Genomic DNA, 18,009 nt, shown 5'->3' on the forward strand with positions numbered 1-18,009 from the left:
TACCCTATCCACAATTTTCTTGAACTTCTTGATTCGAAAATACCATTCCTAATGTAGTCACTTTTAGCTGATGGATCTTGGTATTAAGGCCCGAAAACGACCTATCGCAAAATATAATGGTTTCCCAATGGGCCCACAATGCTGAATACTATAACAGAAGTAAAATTAAACTTGTATGCTTTATTTAATTAACTGTTTTGTATGCTGTCTTAAAACAGGTACTGTGTTACACGATTGACAAAAATTTAAATTAATTCATAAAATACATTTAAATTTGCTGACTTCATGTATATACATTTATTTATTACTATATCGACTGCTGAGTGGAATACCTCGGCTTCCAGTTCGAAATCGCCCTATTTCAGAAGCATGGCATTTTCCAAACAAACTCTGAAATAGTTTTCGAACTAGCAGCCGAGGTATTCCATTCAGTAGTCCATATATAGTCTTGTTTTTTGTAACAAAATTAAATTATCAAATTCAAAATATATTTGTCTAATTATCACAAAATAATATTCCTCAATTCAATCATTTTAAATTTACATACATATTTACACACATTCATAACATAATTCAGTTTATAAATTCGCTTACTTGCCTAAAATACTAACGATTATTTTAATTTTTTTTTTAAATACTTAATTTACTCTTAGCCCTGCGAAATGAATACACTATCACTAAGTTTTTAAATTCATTGCTCATCACATTTTAAATCCATTGTTGTTTTTTTTTTAATTTTTTTATTTTAAAATTCTAAAATACTAACGATTATTTTTTTTTAAATACTTGATTTAGCCTTAGCCCTGAATTTCGAAATAAATAGACTATCACTAAGTTTTTAAATTCATTGCTTATCACATTTTAAATTCATTGTTTTTTTTTACTTTTTTAATTTTAAAATTCATTTGCATCTTAATAAAAATTGAGCAATTGCTTCAGCTTAAGACTTCCGACCTTCGACTTGAATTTTTGCTCAAGAAAATTTATGTCAAGTTTCAGAAATCTTAAGAAGCACTTATTTTTTCGATCGTGATATTCACGCTTTTGTGTACTCAGTGCATCTGTTGTATAAACTTGGGAGAGCGTGAGCATAATGTGTTGTGAAGTACCTGAAAAATGCTATTTATCACGATTTAGCAACAATTGAAGATGATTGTAGAAATATTGAAGTGTAAGTGTAACATACGTACAAGTTGTTTACTAATATATTTAAGCAAATGAATTTGATTAAATGTATTTCAGCATTTTTCAGGTACTTCACAACACATTATGCTCACGCTCTCCCGAGTTTATACAACAGATGCACTGAGTACACAAAAGTGTGAATTCCTTGGCTTAAGGAAATGAGTTTCCACTGGACGCTGGCACATCTCCTAAAGGATCGTGATTACAAGTCGACAAACACCTTGATGTGCAAGCTATATTGCGCTGAGACTCTGTGTTCGATGATGAGTCTTCACTGGACAACAACAGGGTATCACGAAGTAAACATGACTATCAATAAATATAAACAAATATTGTATTTAAAAGAAACTAATAGATAACCAATTAGTGAAATATTTACCAACAGCAGCCAACGAACAGCGCTCAGATAATGGCCTTTGAATTCTTGAGCCTAAATTCAGGCTGTGAGAATTTGAGATTATTGGCTCACGACCCAAAATTTCATTCATTTCTTCCATAAATGGAGCTTTGCAATATTACGCACCGGTCTGCCTGTTGTCCTTGTCGCTTTTATACGCTATCAAAAGTGTGCGCATCTTCGCCTCCAACGCCTTTATTGTTACAGTGGAATCCTACAAAATCAATATAAAACATAATCAACCTTTTGAATACAAAATTTTGTAAAAGTAACATACCAAAAAGCCTCGTCCAAACATATCTTCCAACACGTTCACGTAAGCATACTTCTTTTTCCTGCTATACTTAAACTCGTCCTTTCGCGCACTGTAGCACTGCAACGAAAGAAGCGTCTCCTCCTTCGTCCAACGTTTCCTTGATTCTTTTCTGAAAAAATTGAGTAAATATGCGTTATTTAAAATTCTTTATAATATTTACACAAAAGTACTTACATTTCTCCTGCTGACATTTTGTTATTTAATAAGAGATGGTAAACCAGACTAAAAAAGTCGATAAAAACTACTTATTGAAATTTGGAAGTACTGATTTTATATTCTACTATTTCACAAGCGACATAAAAACTTGTCTCTTGGCAGTCTTAAGCGTAAACGGATATACGCGTGTTAAAAAACACGGCTAATGTCATCTCGAATAACAAAAGCTGGTTTTACACGATCAATAGAGACTTTAGTTGGTTCATTTTGAATTTTGAGTGTGACTGTTTCTATCACGATTAATTATTCCATACAGCCCGGTGTATGGAGGCTGGAGTGCTTTAAGAAATGGCCCAACTTTGAGAAAGGCGTGACTGCATTTCGAGAGTTCCTTGAAAACAAAAACTCCGAGTTGGCAGTGTCTTGATGCTGGAAGTGGACGTAAGCGCGACATAAATTCACGTAAACTTGACAGAAAACTGCTTGTATCATCGGAAATTTTATGTCCAAAACTTGAAGAAAGAAACTCAAATGGCAAACGAATCGTCTCACCATAAACCATTTCAGAGGAAGTAGCCTTGATATCTTCTTTAAAAGCTGAGCGAATTCCAAGTAGAACTAGAGGCAAAGCCCGAACCCAGTCAATGTCGGAATGAGCCATGATTGCGGCTTTCAAGTGACGATGTAATCGTTCGACTAAACCATTTGCAGCAGGATGCCAACTTGTAGTGAAATTATGTCGAATTCCGAATTGTTTAACAAAAATTTCGAAAAGATGAGAAGAAAATTGAGCTCCACGATCTGAACGAGATATCCAACAATCCAAAAGTGCATGAGTCACATTAACTGCAGTTATGTTCTGCAAAGGATATACCTTAGGCCATCGAGTAAAACGATCGATGACAGTCAAGCAATATCGAAAAGAACATGCAAGTGGAAGTAGACCAATCAGATCAATGTGAATATGGGAAAATCTCTTTGTTGGAGTTTCAAAATTTTGAAGTGAAGCATGAACATGGCGTGAAATTTTTGATCGTTGACAATAATTACAAGCACGAGCCCCAACAGTCTTTATTCATTGACGGCCACACAAAACGATCGCTGATTAGCTTGAGCGAAGCGTTGGCACCTGGATGGCTCAGGTTATGTAGCTGATCAAAAACAGAACGACGAAACGTTGATGTGATGAAAGGCCGAGCTTTTCCTGTTGATGTATCACAAAACACAGTAAGTGAGGAACCAGAATACAGAGAGAAGAATTTTCCTGGGTAATTCTCTTAAGTTCATCGTCTTCTTCTTGAGATTCAACCAGTAACTTGTAATGCAACGGTGCAGAAACAGCTTCAACTCGTGAGAGTGTATCAGCAACGACATTATCGGCTCCTTTGATGTGCTGGATATCAGTTGAAAATTCCGCAATGAATGAGAGTTGTCTGAGTTGAACCGGTGGAAGTTTTTCACTCTTTTGTTGACAAGCGTAAATCATTGCCATATATATGTATTGGTGTATAAGGGTGAGCAGTAGTAAAAGAAAAAAAGACTGTACGTAGAGACATCAGTTTCAGGCTGAATAGTCAATTTGGATATTCTTACAAACGTTTATTGAAGCCTTAAATTGAAGGATAGTGTATATAAAAGCTTTATATCCTGTCACCTATAGAGCTCCATGCTGAAAACCAAGCAAGCTGGCAGCACTTTAAGCAATGAACAGCTGACAGAATTTGACATTTGTTGATGTCTGATCGCACGTGTAGGAATTGGAATTAAATAATCATTTTTTAGAAAAGGTAGCATAATACAATGCAGCACGACGATGTGAGTAATAACCCTTGTATTAAGAAAATAATTATGTTGGCGTATATATATATATAATTGTTTACATTTACAGGTGGTGTGGAGCATCATAAACAAATCATTTTGCTCACATAAAGTCAAGTAAGATAACCAAATGGGCGTTTTCACATGTAAAACCCTTTAATTTTCGTCTTTGCTTCATTAGAACTGATACACGTACTTTTTGTCGGCATGAATACAATATAACCGGTCTCTGTACGCGACGCACTTGTCCACTGGCCAATTCACAATATGCCACCGTACGCGAAGACAAAGGAATAATTTACCTGTACATGAAGACTGCTGAACGAGCGCATTTGCCAAGCAAAATGTGGGAGCGTGTGAAATTGTCGCGGAACTTTGAAAAAGCCATAACACAAATTAATGAAAATTTGGTGTTTTGGCCAAAATATATGATTGCCAAAAATAAGCAACGTTTCCTGAAAATAACACAATACCTTATACGAATGCGAAAGTTGAAATTAAGGCGGCAAAAGCTTATAGTACCACTATCAAGAAAAATTGAAAGACGAGAAGCAAGGCGGGAACAAAAAGCGTTGATTGCCGCTAAAATTGATAATCACATTGAAAAAGAGCTCTTAGAACGTTTGAAAAGTGGTACTTATCAAGATATTTACAATTTCCCGCAAACAGCATTCAGTAAAGCTTTGGAAGCGGAAGAGGTTGAAGATGAGGAGGCTAGCGAAGAAGACGAGCGCGAAGTGGAAAAAGAAATGGAATTGGATGAAGAAGTGCGGCGCGAATTGGTGGACGAAGAGTTTGTGGAAGCTGACTCAGCGGATGAAGATGACGACAGTGATACGGGTGAGCGGGAAGAAATCGAAGTTGATAGTGATTTTGCTGCATCGGATAGTGATGATGTTAATGCTGGTGATGATATTGAGGTGAGTAGCTTCATTAACTTCATAAATTTCATGGTTTAACCAAATAAATTTAAGTCAATAAGAGGCGCCAATACATCGCCTACTTAACCGGTTGGGGTTGCAAGGGGTTAATAAACGCAATTTACAACTTTCGCAACCTAATTCAAATATGAATGTATCTCACACATATCTAGCAGGCCAAGCTCAGGCGACACCAAGTTTCTCATGGAACTAGGGGGTGGGCGGTATGGTCTAGAAGGTTCAACGTGATCATATTAAATCATTCCCGAGATGGTCGGGCTAAGGATACTTAATTGGCGCTCAACCGTTTAAACGGTTATGGCCGTCCAACAAGGCGGGCCAATCGCTTCTTCGCTCGTCCAACTGGCGCCAATTGGTCACGCCAAGGAAGTTTAAATCGTTTTCCATCTGCTTCTTCTAGCGGAGTGGGGTCCGCTCTCTTCATCCGCTTCCATAGGCGGATTCCGATAAAAACACTTCGCGTCTTCTTTCATTGGCATAACATGGTCTAACCCTATCCGCTGCGTTTTAATTTGCTTTACTATGTTGATGTCTGCGTAAAGTTCGTACAGCTCATCATTAAATCTTTTTCGGTACTCGCGATCGCCAACTCGTGGAGGTCCATAAATCTTTCGAAGAACTTTTCTCTCGAAAATTCCCAGAGCCGCTTCATCTGATGTCATGGCCCATGCTTCTGCACCACATAGCAGGAAGGGTACGTTAAGTGACTTGTAGAGCATGATTTTCGTTTGCCGAGAGAAGACTTTACTTTTCAGTTGACTTCCTGGTCTAGAGTAGCATTTATCGGCAAAAGTGATTCTTCGCAGGATTTCAGAGCTGATGTTGTTAATGTTAATACTGGTTCCCAAATAAACGAAGTCTCTTACTATTTTGTAATTATGGCTGCCAAGGCGCGTATGCGCTGACTCTACTCGATGACAACAGATACTTCGTTTTCTTGTGGTAGCAGTGCTTCGCCCCATTCAATAGGGGAGGGTGGGGATGGCCTGAAGGTTTAATGTGGCCACATAAATCGTTCCCGAGATGGTCGGGCTAGCACCTTAATGGTGCTGTGGTACCGGAGCGTACCGGATCTGTATCCGGCAAAGGACCATTACATCGATAACACTCCCCAAAGCCTTCGGGGAGCAACCTTATCGCTACAACAACAACATCACAAATTGTCATCAATATCCTCTAACGGGAGTCCAAGGAAACTTGCAGTTTCAACAGAGGTGGACCATAATGAGAGGGGTGTTAGAGACGTTGGTTCCACATTTCAAAAATTGTCATCAATATCCTCTAACGGGAGTCCAAGGAAACTTGCAGTTTCAACAGAGGTGGACCATAATGAGGGGTGTTAGAGGCGTTTGTTCCACATTATAATTGAAGAGATGGTTGCTGTCATGTGGGGACACATTGCAAGCAGGGCATACATTTGGTATGTCGGGGTTGATTCTGGATAGGTAAGTGTTTAACCTGTTACAGTATCCAGATCGATGTTGAGCTAGAGTGTCTCGCGTTTCCCTAGGGAATGTGCGTTCCGCTTCTGCAAGTTTAGGGTATTGTTCTTTGAGTATAGGATTCACCGGGCAATTCCCGACGCCTGTTTGTGGAGTTCACTGAGCACATGCTTGTGTTTTTTGGCTTCATACGGCTGTGTTCTCAGGTGCCGTATTTCCTCATAATGCTTACGGAGATTACTCCTTAAGCCCCTGGGCTGTGTTGGCTCATCAATCAGATGTCTGTTGGATGTTCAAAATGGTCGGGATTTGGGACGTCCATGTTGTAAATAAGGTCGCCGATTATTTAGTCGGTGAAAATGTCAGGTTTCGCGAGACGAAAAAAATGGAGACATCAGGGAGGTAGCCGTTTATTGTGTTGCAAAGCTCATCGATCTGTAGGCCTGGGACTGTGGCCATTATTGTGCAGTCATCGGCGTAGGAAACGATAGTGACTCCTTCTGGTGGCTAAGGTAGCTTTGATATGTAGAAGTTAAATAAAAGTGGGGATAGGACACCACCATGTGGCACCCCTTATTTATGCCCCTATTACGGTATACAACTCAACTTAGTTGGGTTGTAATTAATACAACTCAACCTTCAGACAACTCAACTCCTGTTTGGTATTACGAATTACAACTTATTTCAGTTGAACTTGAATTGGTGCTGCCAACCTAAGAAAGTGTTGATTTGACAGATAATTGAACAGCTGATCAATTTGTGGCGAAAATTTAAGCATTTGCAAAAGTAATTTTGTTATTACGAGATATTATATGATATGAAATCTATTTTATAATGGCGAAAATGTTGGTGATTAACATGTCGCGAATGGGGAAAACATTCGCGTGATCATTCCAATCCCTTGGAACTACCAAACACCAAGTAAGAAAATGTTTAAGTGACAAATGATGAGCTTCAAATGAAGTTATTTTGCAGATTTGAAAGGAAGCATTTTACTCATTACTAAACAAAATTAAGGACCAATTCCACAAACGCTTTCGAGGGAAGGCTGAACCCCTATTTGAAAATTATGCGCCACATTCAGATTCCTTGCTGATGGCAGCTATCAAAAATGCTGTGGAAATGATTTTGGTGTTGGAATGGTTTTAGATATTATTGAGAAGCATATTTCAGCGAAGTGGATTAAAACCCAAACAGCAAAAATTGTATTTTACTCTAAAACAGGATGCCCAGGAGTAGTGATTACTACCAATGGAACTCACGTTCGCATAATTTCACCTATTTTGGCTGCATCCGAACTGCGGCCAGCCTCGTCCAACTTCAGAATATCGCTCCATAAAGTCAAAAAGTTATTCAATATAATCCTTCGTTTAAACGTTGTTTTTTCTATAATTGTGCACAAAATTATTGATTATTGTTTGATTAAAAAATGTTTAACTACCGGCTCTAAATTTTTTTTTTTTTTTTGTAACGTGTTATGAGCCCGTGCACCATCTAACTCTCATCAAAGGTGGATCAAAAGACGCGTTTCGATCTCCGTTTTGGTAAAAGTCTAGTTGGGGGGTTGACTGCTAATACTGCTAATATGTTTCTTTTCCGCCTTCGGATTATTCTTCTCGAGGTCAATACGCGTCTTTGGACACCTCTCGTAATTTTTGATAGCGTATTAGCAGTCGACCCCTCAACTAGACTTTTACCTCCGTTTTTAGGATTCGAAAGCGGAAATAAAAAATTTTATTTCTGTCGCAAAATATTTACAAAAACCCACAAAATGGCCCGAGAGGGTCCGAAATATGAGGCCCGATCCACGGTTTTTTTTACACAGAAGATCTTGTGTTGGCGGCCTTTGGCCGCGATTTGTAAAAATAACCCTGGGTAGGTCCAACGCCTTTCTGCATTAGTGTGTACAAAAAATCTGGCACAATACATCCACATGAAAATTTGCACCGAAATGATATGATAGAAATTAAATTTTTAATTTTTTTTTCGGATTCTTAAATTGGAGGTCGAAACGCGTCTTTTGATACAACTTTTAAAATTTTTGTTAAAAATTAGGTGGTGAACCGTCTTCTAAAACGTTGCATTTTTTCAAAACAACTGCAAAATTGTATGAGACAACTGCTAGTAATCAGTTGTAAGATTTTGACGCGTTTGACAACTACACTAACACAACGTTGTAAACGGTAATGCCACAAAAAGTTGTTAGACGAGACAACTCAACTGACATTTTTTTTGATAGTTTGAGTTGTAATCTGTAATACCAAATTGCGAAATTTCAACCCAACCAGAGTTGAGTTGTAAACGGTAACAGGGGCATTAATTCTTCTTGGTTTTGATGTTGCGTTTCTAAATTGCACCAATGCCTGCCGGACACCCAGATAATTTGTTTATGTTTATGTTTATTATTATTATAAATGTTCAATTTTTTATAGCTCATGGTATTCATGACTAGCACTGTTAAATAATTTGTCAAAATTGTTGTGCTGCGAACAAATTTTCAAATAAATACATACATACATACATGTGTCAATCTGCGGAACGTCGTGTTTGTTTATGTGCCAATCTGTTTGTATGGCGTCTAGCCTAGTCTTCTGAAGGGTGCATTAAAAATTGCCAACAGAAAGTGCTCGTGTATTTCTTGAAGTACGACAAAATTTTATGTTGTTGTTGTTGTTGTAGCAGTGAAAAAAATCCATGGGCAACCCGACAAAAAACAATGGTAAAATACTTTGTTTTATCTCCATAGGCGATGAATATTTTATCATTGTTTTTTGTCAGGTTGTCCAAGGATTTTTTACATTTATTTTATTTTATATTAATCGTTCCCGAGATGGTCGAGCTAGTACCTTAATGGTGCTTTGTTACCGGAACATGCCAGATCTATATCCCCCGCCAAGGACCATCAACATCGATAACACTCCCCAAAACCTTTCTCGCTAGGGCTCGTCCTCTTGCTAGGTTCTACCTCCCGGAATAAAGCATGCCGAAGCTGAAGCATTTACCTGCTAAATTGTTGACCGCGATGGAATTATTTGTTAAACATTTTTTGTAGAGTAAAAAACATCAGCTTGGGATATAAAATTAGCAATTTTCTTCAAGGTTTCGACTTAAATCGCTTTCACGTACCCAACTCATATCTTAGTTCATGAATAGTCAAGGTTATTAGGAAATGAACTAGATATCATACAATTTTTTTGATTTTCTTTGAGCATGGATTTCTGCCACTTACGGTCCATCATATTTGGGTTTTTCTACAAATTCACAGCTTGGTATACAACTTCGGTTTTACTCAATCTGATATTTTCTTCCATTTCATTTTTCTTTTTTAGTTTAAAATTTGTAAGTCGATAGTACTCTTTGTGTTTTGATATGCGATAATACCTGTCGTCTATTCAACCGGTAAATTCTGTTGTAACATTTACTACATTTAAGCACACATATGATCGATTTTAGTTTAAAACGCGCTTCCATTCTGATTAGCTCGTTCTCCAAATAATGCGGCAAATTGAAACGTATTTTTTCGCATTGTAATCCAATACGAATCGAGCGCGTAATTAAAAAACAAGAGTAAAAAAACTGTTTCGAGAGCAAAGTTGTCGCAAGTGCACAGTGTATTTATTTATGATTTAATTTATTGATTCTTATACAAAATTGCGTGACCATCTCTTCGTTGCCGTTTAGCCGGTGTGTGCTTACTTTGCGTTTATTATTTGGTTTTTGTTTTTTCTATTTTATTTAATGAATACATTTGCTGCAAATAGTAAATTATTTTGTTGATGTTGAAAGTACACAGTTTAATAAGTGTATTAGGTTCGGTCAAGGTAAGCGCTGCTTTGTTTTGTTTTGTTAGGTAGTTCCATCATAGAATAATTTTAATTTTGTGGACACGTCTAAAAACTAGTAAAGAAGTCCAAAGAGCGCTTAAACCCGAATGTGTGTATACCCAGTTGTGATCTATTACAGAATCCCACGAAAGACAGGACTTATGTATGCTAATAGGTTTTAGAAAATAAAGCTTTAGAAAGTTATAATTCCTATTACATACTATACTACCTTGCTTTAGTACTAAGTATTTTCGAGGTTACAATGAACCCCAAAAAAAAAAACAATGTAAGCCATTCCAACAGACATCCCATTTAAGAGGCTCCGCCTCCCTGGGACGTAACCATCATGAAGAAATTCGGCGCATAAGAACTGAGCAGTTTGATCCTGATGAGTATAAAGAGATCCGGAATCTCATCCATGATGAGTCGCCACAGGTTAATGCCGATGATTGCCAGGTGAACCCCTTTCTAAACGCCAAATACCCGAAACTCGCAGTAAAGGAAATCGATCTACGCAGGGTGACGCGCGACACTCTGGCTCAACTTCGATCTGGATCCTGTCATAGGTTTAACTCTTACTTATCCAGAATCAACCCTGACATACCCAATGTATGGTTGTAACGTGTCTCCATATGACACCAACCATCTTTTCAATCGCTATGTGGAACCAACGCCTCTAATACTGGTATTTATCTCTTTCGTTCAACCCTATTGATACTGCTAGTTTCCTCGGACTCCAGCTAGAGGATATTGATGAAAGTCTGTGAGTGATCGCACCTGTTGGAAGAGGCGACTCACGAATCACTGATACAATAACTCCAACAAGTTGTATTAAGCTAGAACTAGATTCTGAATCTATTTACTTGAGGCCAGTAATATTTTGCATATGGGGAACATTCACCGGGTTCTTACAATTTTGGAGAAATTATGTATGGTATATGGATCACACAGATGAAAGTCTAGCAATTATGAAGAAGTGGACTAAGCATCCACAACCCTCCTGGAACCGGTGGCTTAAATCGTCATAACTTTTGATCTATTGGACTTAGGACACACATGGGTCACATAACTGCAGGGCCTGCAACTTTGCAGAAATGACCAGTGAACAGTCCCCCTGTACCGTTTTAAACGTCACAATTTTGGGTCTATTTGACATCAGACTAATAATATTTGGTATACGGATCACAAAAGGCAGGACCCTGCAATTGTGGAGAAGAAAACGCTGGAATTTCTTCCCCAAATTATCTTAACTAAGTACTGTGAATCACATAAATCGAGGTCTCACTTTGGGTGTATATGAGGGCCATTACGGGATTTTTCACAATTTGTTGCTTTTTCTTTTAATAATTTTGGTCGGTCCTGTTCGCGGTTATTCATGTAGTCGTTTCGGAGCTATTTCTGTATAATTTCAGGATTATCACTGGTTATTTTGGGATTGTTTTCTGATTCCGATGGCTATAGTGACCACATACAAATATACAAATAATAATTTAACGGACCATAACATAGCCTGATTCTACGTGGAACTTGAGGGTGGGGAGGGAGGGGATGGCCTGAAGGTTTAATGTGGCCACATAAATCGTTCCCGAGATGGTCGGGCTAGCACCTTAATGGTGCTGTGGTACCGGAGCGTACCGGATCTGTATCCGGCAAAGGACCATCACATCGATAACACTTCCCAAAGCCTTCGGGGAGCAACCTTATCGCTACAACAACAATAACAACAACAACATAAATTTTGACCCCAGCTTCGGTTTCATATATATTCTATCTTGAATCTGAACTTTTTCGGATTTTTACTTATCAATTCTCATCTAAACTTTGATTTCGGTTAATTGGATATGAGTCTGGCTTTGATTTGAGTGCCATTTGCGGTAACATTTTCGTTAGTCGTTTCTGCTCTAGATTCGGTTTATTTTCCAAATTTCATCCGCTATTGATTAAGCATTGGTTCGGTTCTGGTTTCGGTTTTAGGTCAGGTTGTGGCTTAATTTTCGCCCCGGATTTGCTTCTCCGTCGGTTCCTCGTTGGTACCATCTTCGTTTTCGGTTTTGGCACGTCTTCGATCTCAGCCTCGATCACGGTTTGAGTCGGCTTTCGTTTTACATTTATATGTTATATTTTTGACCTTGGTGTTACCGTTTGAAGGGATAAGACTGGAGAAAAAATTCTTAATTTTTTAATAAGGGACACCCTTATACAGTAAACGACTTGAGCGGCCATCAAAGTTGAAAGTTGAAATAAAAATAACATATGAAGGGGCTAGTTTAATATTTAAAATGCTAGCATTTTTTAGAATAAAATATACATTTGTATGTATGGGGTATTCCATCCCATTTCGACCAATTTTGAACCCGACCCCTTTAGAATTGGCTGAAAGTTTTTCTTCTTTTTCTAGCTTACGAAAGACGTTTTTCAGAATTTTTTCAAATTTTTTCATCCAACTCAAAAAAAGTTATGAATTTTAAAAAAAACACCGTTTTTGTTTTCAAAATGCTATAACTTTTTCAAAAATTGACCATTTGGGATCTTTTGTTTTTTAATTTGTTTTTAAATGTACTTTTAGGAAAATTTACAAAAAAATTTTTAAAGTTTTTTTTTTTAATTTTTCACTTTTTCGAGATTTTTCGAATTTCGCCATTTTTTTTCTCATAAAAAACTTCAATCAATTCTGCAATCATCCCCACTAATCCCGGAGTGGGTCGAGTCAGCCAATTCTAAAGGGGTCGGGTTCAAAATTGGTCGAAATGGGATGGAATACCCCGTATGTACTTTCTACTACAACTTGAAAAACTAAAACTTAATATAATTTTACAATAAATTAAATTTGTTTTCGCTTGTAAACACACACAGGATATACCAGTACCCGGCGCTTACGTACGTGCTCCAACGAAATCACCTAAAAAGATCTCCCCAGCAGAGACATCCAGCAGCAACAGTAAAACAGCGAAACGTCGTGTGACGAAGAAAGCTAAAGTTGAAATTGAATATGAAATGGAAACTGAAGCTGCTGCAGAGGGGCAAAGGTTGCATAACTAAGGTATATGAGAGTAAGATAATATGTAATGGAAGCAATAAAAGCCATATATCTTGCTATATAGATACATACAAACATATGTATGAACAGTTGCTGTATTAAAAAATGCATTTTATTTTAATTTTTTTAAACAATTTAGTTTTGTATAGTTTTGTGTATAAAATAAAAGAAAAAAAGGCGCAAACATAAAAATAGAATTATAGTATTGCCTACTTTTAATTTTTTGTATGTACATAGATATGTATTGATGCCAGCAATAAGCAGTGGCGTAGTGAGGGGGGAGAAAGGCGGCAAGGGGGCATCTTGCCCCAGGCACAACTCACGAAAGTGCGCAAAGCACTGATTTTTGGAAAATATTGATTTCTGAAAAAAATTTATACTAAAAACACTTGCAACAGATTGTGGAATAATTTTAAAATATATATCTTTTTTTCCCGCGTTCAACGTTAGATGGGAATTATTAAAAAATGCTTTAACAAAAACTGTCAATTGTGAATCTGAAACACGATGGAGCGCCAGAATACAAGCGGTTAGCGTTATCGTCGATGGGCTAAAGAATGTAGTAGAACACTTAGAACATTTAGCAGAGGACACTAACACCACAAGTAATACCAGAAGGGAAGCTACAGTTCTGTTGCAAAATATACTACATTTTAGTTTCATAACATTAGTTCATTTCTGGTATGAAATCTTAAGGATTGATCGTGTGCAGCTCAGATTTCAAAATCCGGAGATGAATTTTAGAGAAGCGTATCATGATATTAAATCAGCGACTGAACTATCCAAAATTCGAGGCACTCTCTGGAAGAAGCAATATAAAAAGCGAAGTCTCTTTGTGAAAAATGGGATATTGATATAGTAAAACGTTTAAGAAGGCAACGCAAAATGCTCGGAGAATCGTCTAGAGATGTTGGTCTTTCCGCAGATGTGAAATTTCTCGCTTTATGAAAAGTGTTCTCGCTCGTCTCCAACAAGAAATACGTACAAGATTTACACGACTAAATGACCTTAATTTTAGGTTTAGATTTCTCTTAGAAATTTGTTAAACAAGGATAGAAAGAAATTGTAAGAACTTGGGTGAATTTTATAATACAGATTTCGATGGAACAGAACTTTTTAACGAAATATGTGTCTGCAAAATATTACTTCGCAGTAGAAAAGAAATTGAACCTAAAACTCCGTTAGAATTACTTACTTTTATAATCTCGTATGGAGAAGATGTTTTTCCAAACTTGTGAGTGGCACTTCAAATACTCTTGACTATCTCAGTATCAATTGCTAGCTGGGAACGGTCATTCAGCAAATTAAAACTGATTTTGACATATTTACGATCAACGATGGGGCAAGGTTGCCTAACTGACCTAACATTATTAGGTATGGAAAAAAAATGAAATGATAAATTTTGGTGATATCATTGATCTATTTGCTTCCTCAAAGGAAAGGAAAATTTGCACATATATATTAGTTTTACTAATGTATTATAATCATATTATTATTAAATGTGTATTTGAGTCTACATATAGATGATATCTTCAGCCTACGACTTTATTGGTTTATTAATTTTTGAATATATAAAATTACTAGCAGACCCCGCATACGTTGTTCTTCCCTAACCTTGGTCTATCTGCACATCTCTTAAGAATTTTTTACCTCTTACCTTACCCCCACCCAGTTCTAGTCCCAGTTCCAATCCCAATCCCACTCCCAGTCGGTCCCTGGTCCATTTCCTGGAAAAAAGTTTTGTAAATACTAGGCCTGGTCGATTTGTGGGGAGGCAAAAAAATCGCCCATTGCTCTGTGAAAATCATATTCTAGGGATCAAAATAAGAAACTTTGCCGAAGGAACCATACCTCTAAAACGAATTCTGAAAAAGAAATAGCTAATTCGGTCATTTTTATATTATGGACTAACAAACCCGGCAGACTTTGTTTACCCTAACTTTGATCTACTCGTATCTGCATAACTTTTAGGAAGTTTTTATTCTTACTCTCCTTCCCCTCTCTCCCAATTTTCTCTAACCCCTTATTCACTCCTCTCTCTGCCTTTCTATCTTTCTGGACCTCTTTTTCCCCCTCCGCCAAATAAATATTTAGCCCGGGCGCAAGAAAACCTCACTACGCCACTGGCAGTGTGTTGTATCGGATGCAAACCGGTTGTTGTTTCAACTTGCCATAATTGCTAATAAACAATTGCGGTTTTTTCGTATCTTTATTCAGAACTGCATTCATTCTCATTAGCCATGTGCGAAATTAAAATAAAAAGATAAAGATGTTGACCCTGACCCCTACCTGCGTGTATTTGCCGTGCTCGTATGTCGTTCAAAGATTTTATTTTCGTAAATGACAATACAGCAGTTGGCTAGTTTATAAATATATATATTTTTTAATATACTTGCAGTGTTATGAGGCTTAGATGTGTTGTTGTTGTTGTAGCAGTGCTTCGCCACATCGAATATGTACGACCACTCACAAATTGTCATGAATATCCTCTAACGGTAGTCCAAGGTAATTTACAGTTTCATGGGGGGTGGACCAGAGTGAGAGGGGTGTTAGAAGCGTTGGTTTCACATTGCAATTAAAAGGATGGTTGGTGTCATGTGGAGACACGTTTCAGGGTTGATTCTGGATAAGTAAGAATATCCAGATCAATGTTGAGCTAGAGTGACGCGCGTCTCTCTGGGGAAATTCCTGGCATAGAGGTCTGACTCTTTTTTTGTGGATATCACTTACGACCTGCTTGAGTTTTTCTTCTACGTACTGCTGTGTTCTCAGGTGCCGTTGTTGTTGTTGTTGTTGTAGCGATAAGGTTGCTCCCCGAAGGCTTTGGGGAGTGCTATCGATGTATTGGTCCTTTGCCGGATACAGATCCGGTACGCTCCGGTACCACAGCACCATTAGGTGCTAGCCCGACCATCTCGGGAACGATTTATGTGGCCACATTAAACCTTCAGGTCATCCCCTCCCTCCCCACCCCCAAGTTCCATGAGGAGCTTGGGGTCGCCAGAGCCTCGTCTGTTAGTCAAACAGGATTCGCCGCGGATAGGTGAGGTTGACAATTATATTGTATATATTGCGCTGGCAACGTGAAGGGTTGCGCTACACAGCCCCTTGGATCTGGTATTTTAGCCGTTTCTTACGACAGGCATACCTACCGCAGGAATATTCTGACCCCCTAACCCGCTGGTGCCGTATTTCCTCACAATGCTGGCGGAGATTACTTCTTAAGCCCCTGGGAGACGGGGCCTCTTCAATCAGATGTCTTTTGGTTGGTAGGTGCAATTGCGGTTGGTGCTCGCCAAGTTGTAGTTTCTGATCGAATGTCACTCCTAGTATTTTTGGGTGTAAGAAAGTCGGTAGCGTAATGCCATGGACGAGGATGTCCAGAATGGTCGACATTTGCCAAGTCCATGTTGTAAATAAAGTCGCCGATGATTTGGCCGGTGACGATGTCAGGTTTCGCTAGGTGAAAAAACTTGAGGGACCAAGGAGATAGCTGTTTATTTTATTACATAGCGCATCGATGGGTGGGTCGGGACCAATAGCCATTATCGTGCAGTCATCGGCGTAGGGTACAATGGTGACTCCTTATGGTTGCGCAGGAAGCTTTGATATGTGAAAGTTAAACAAAAGCGGAGATAGGACACCCCTTGTTTAATTCTTCAATGATAGATGTTACGTTCATGTTCGCGATGCTTGCCGACCAGGCAGACACCTTTTAAGACTTGGAGGAAGGGAGGATCATTCCAAGTCTTGCAGTAACATGCCGTGGTTGACTGTATCAAAAGCTTTTAATAAGTCGAGCGCTACGAATACTGTTATGCGGTGGGGTTTTTGATTCAATCCGCAATTTATCTGCGTAATGGTGGCGTTTAGAGCGGTGGTAGTGCTATGGTGTCTTCGAAAGCCGTGCTGATGATTTGCAAGACGTAAGTTTGCAGTAAAATAGAGAAGCAGGAAGACTACAAGTGTTTTGGCTACTGGCGATGGGGGAGATATCGGTCGATAAGATTCTCCTAAATTGGCTGGTTTCCCAGGCTTTAGTGGCCATTTTCCATTTTTTGGGGATGACGAAGGTGGACAGGGACTGGTGCTAGATAATTAAATCCCTCTTTGCCTAGTTTTTTAAGCATCGACATGGCTATGCCGTCTGTGCCAAAAATATTTGGCGAAACAAAACGTTACTTTGATCGTCTGATTTATTTATCGTCCGAGATATCCGTCCAATGAACACCTATTGCTCCCCGAAGCCACCATGGAAAGAGTCTGACAAATCATGCCAGTAACTTCTAATATCATTACGAAGACAATGTATGAAAATCAGCCTTTATAAATTGATGAAAGTAAGGTCTATTTTTTGCACGATATCTGCCAAAGCTACTATGACTCAATGACCTACTTCAGGTGGAAGTATGCGCTGACGAAATTTCAGGTTTTATAAAATGACGAAGGTCTGACAGTCACGGGCTCTTGCTTCATTGAACATATTATTCTATAAAATTCTGGTGCATGGTGGTTTTGAAAGCAGTTGGTGAGTTTTGACGCTTTCGAAGCGCATACAATAAGTATAATTCAATCTTGCAATAACTGCATGTGTCCGAAAGACCTGATTTGAGGATACTTAAACAATTACGTGGCGGCCACAGTGGTTTGATGGTAGCGTGCTCCGCCTACCACACTGTATGCCCTGGGTTCACACCCCAGGCAAAGCAACATCAAAATTTTAGAAATACGGTTTTTCAATTAGAAGACAATTTTTCTAAGCGGGGTCGCCCCTCGGCAGTGTTTGGCAAGCGCTCCGGGTGTATTTCTGCCATGAAAAACTCTCAGTGAAAACTCATCTGCCTTGCAGATGCCGTTCGGAATCGGCATAAAACATGTAGGTCCCGTCCGGCC

General features: G+C 38.5%; 1 protein-coding gene across 3 annotated transcripts in view; it reads left to right on the plus strand.

Moving 5' to 3' along the window:
- Positions 1–3,769: 3,769 nt before the first annotated feature.
- Rbm13 (RNA-binding motif protein 13) overlaps positions 3,770–18,009 on the plus strand; it is a 123,227-nt gene continuing 108,987 nt past the window's right edge. Inside the window, exons 1-5 of one of the 3 annotated variants that reach the window (XM_067783800.1) lie at positions 3,770–3,869; positions 3,943–3,989; positions 4,054–4,792; positions 12,933–13,119; positions 13,567–14,176. In XM_067783800.1, the coding sequence (XP_067639901.1) occupies positions 3,855–3,869; positions 3,943–3,989; positions 4,054–4,792; positions 12,933–13,118 (987 nt within the window). In that variant the 5' untranslated portion in view covers positions 3,770–3,854 and the 3' untranslated portion in view covers position 13,119; positions 13,567–14,176. Of the gene's footprint in view, positions 3,870–3,942; positions 3,990–4,053; positions 4,793–12,932; positions 13,314–13,566; positions 14,177–18,009 lie in introns of those variants that run through there. The other 2 variants (XR_010953027.1, XM_067783799.1) reach the window with 2 other exon arrangements.

The sequence above is a fragment of the Eurosta solidaginis genome, chromosome 4 (genome assembly GCF_040869045.1).
Source record: "Eurosta solidaginis isolate ZX-2024a chromosome 4, ASM4086904v1, whole genome shotgun sequence".
NCBI lineage: Eukaryota > Metazoa > Arthropoda > Insecta > Diptera > Tephritidae > Eurosta > Eurosta solidaginis.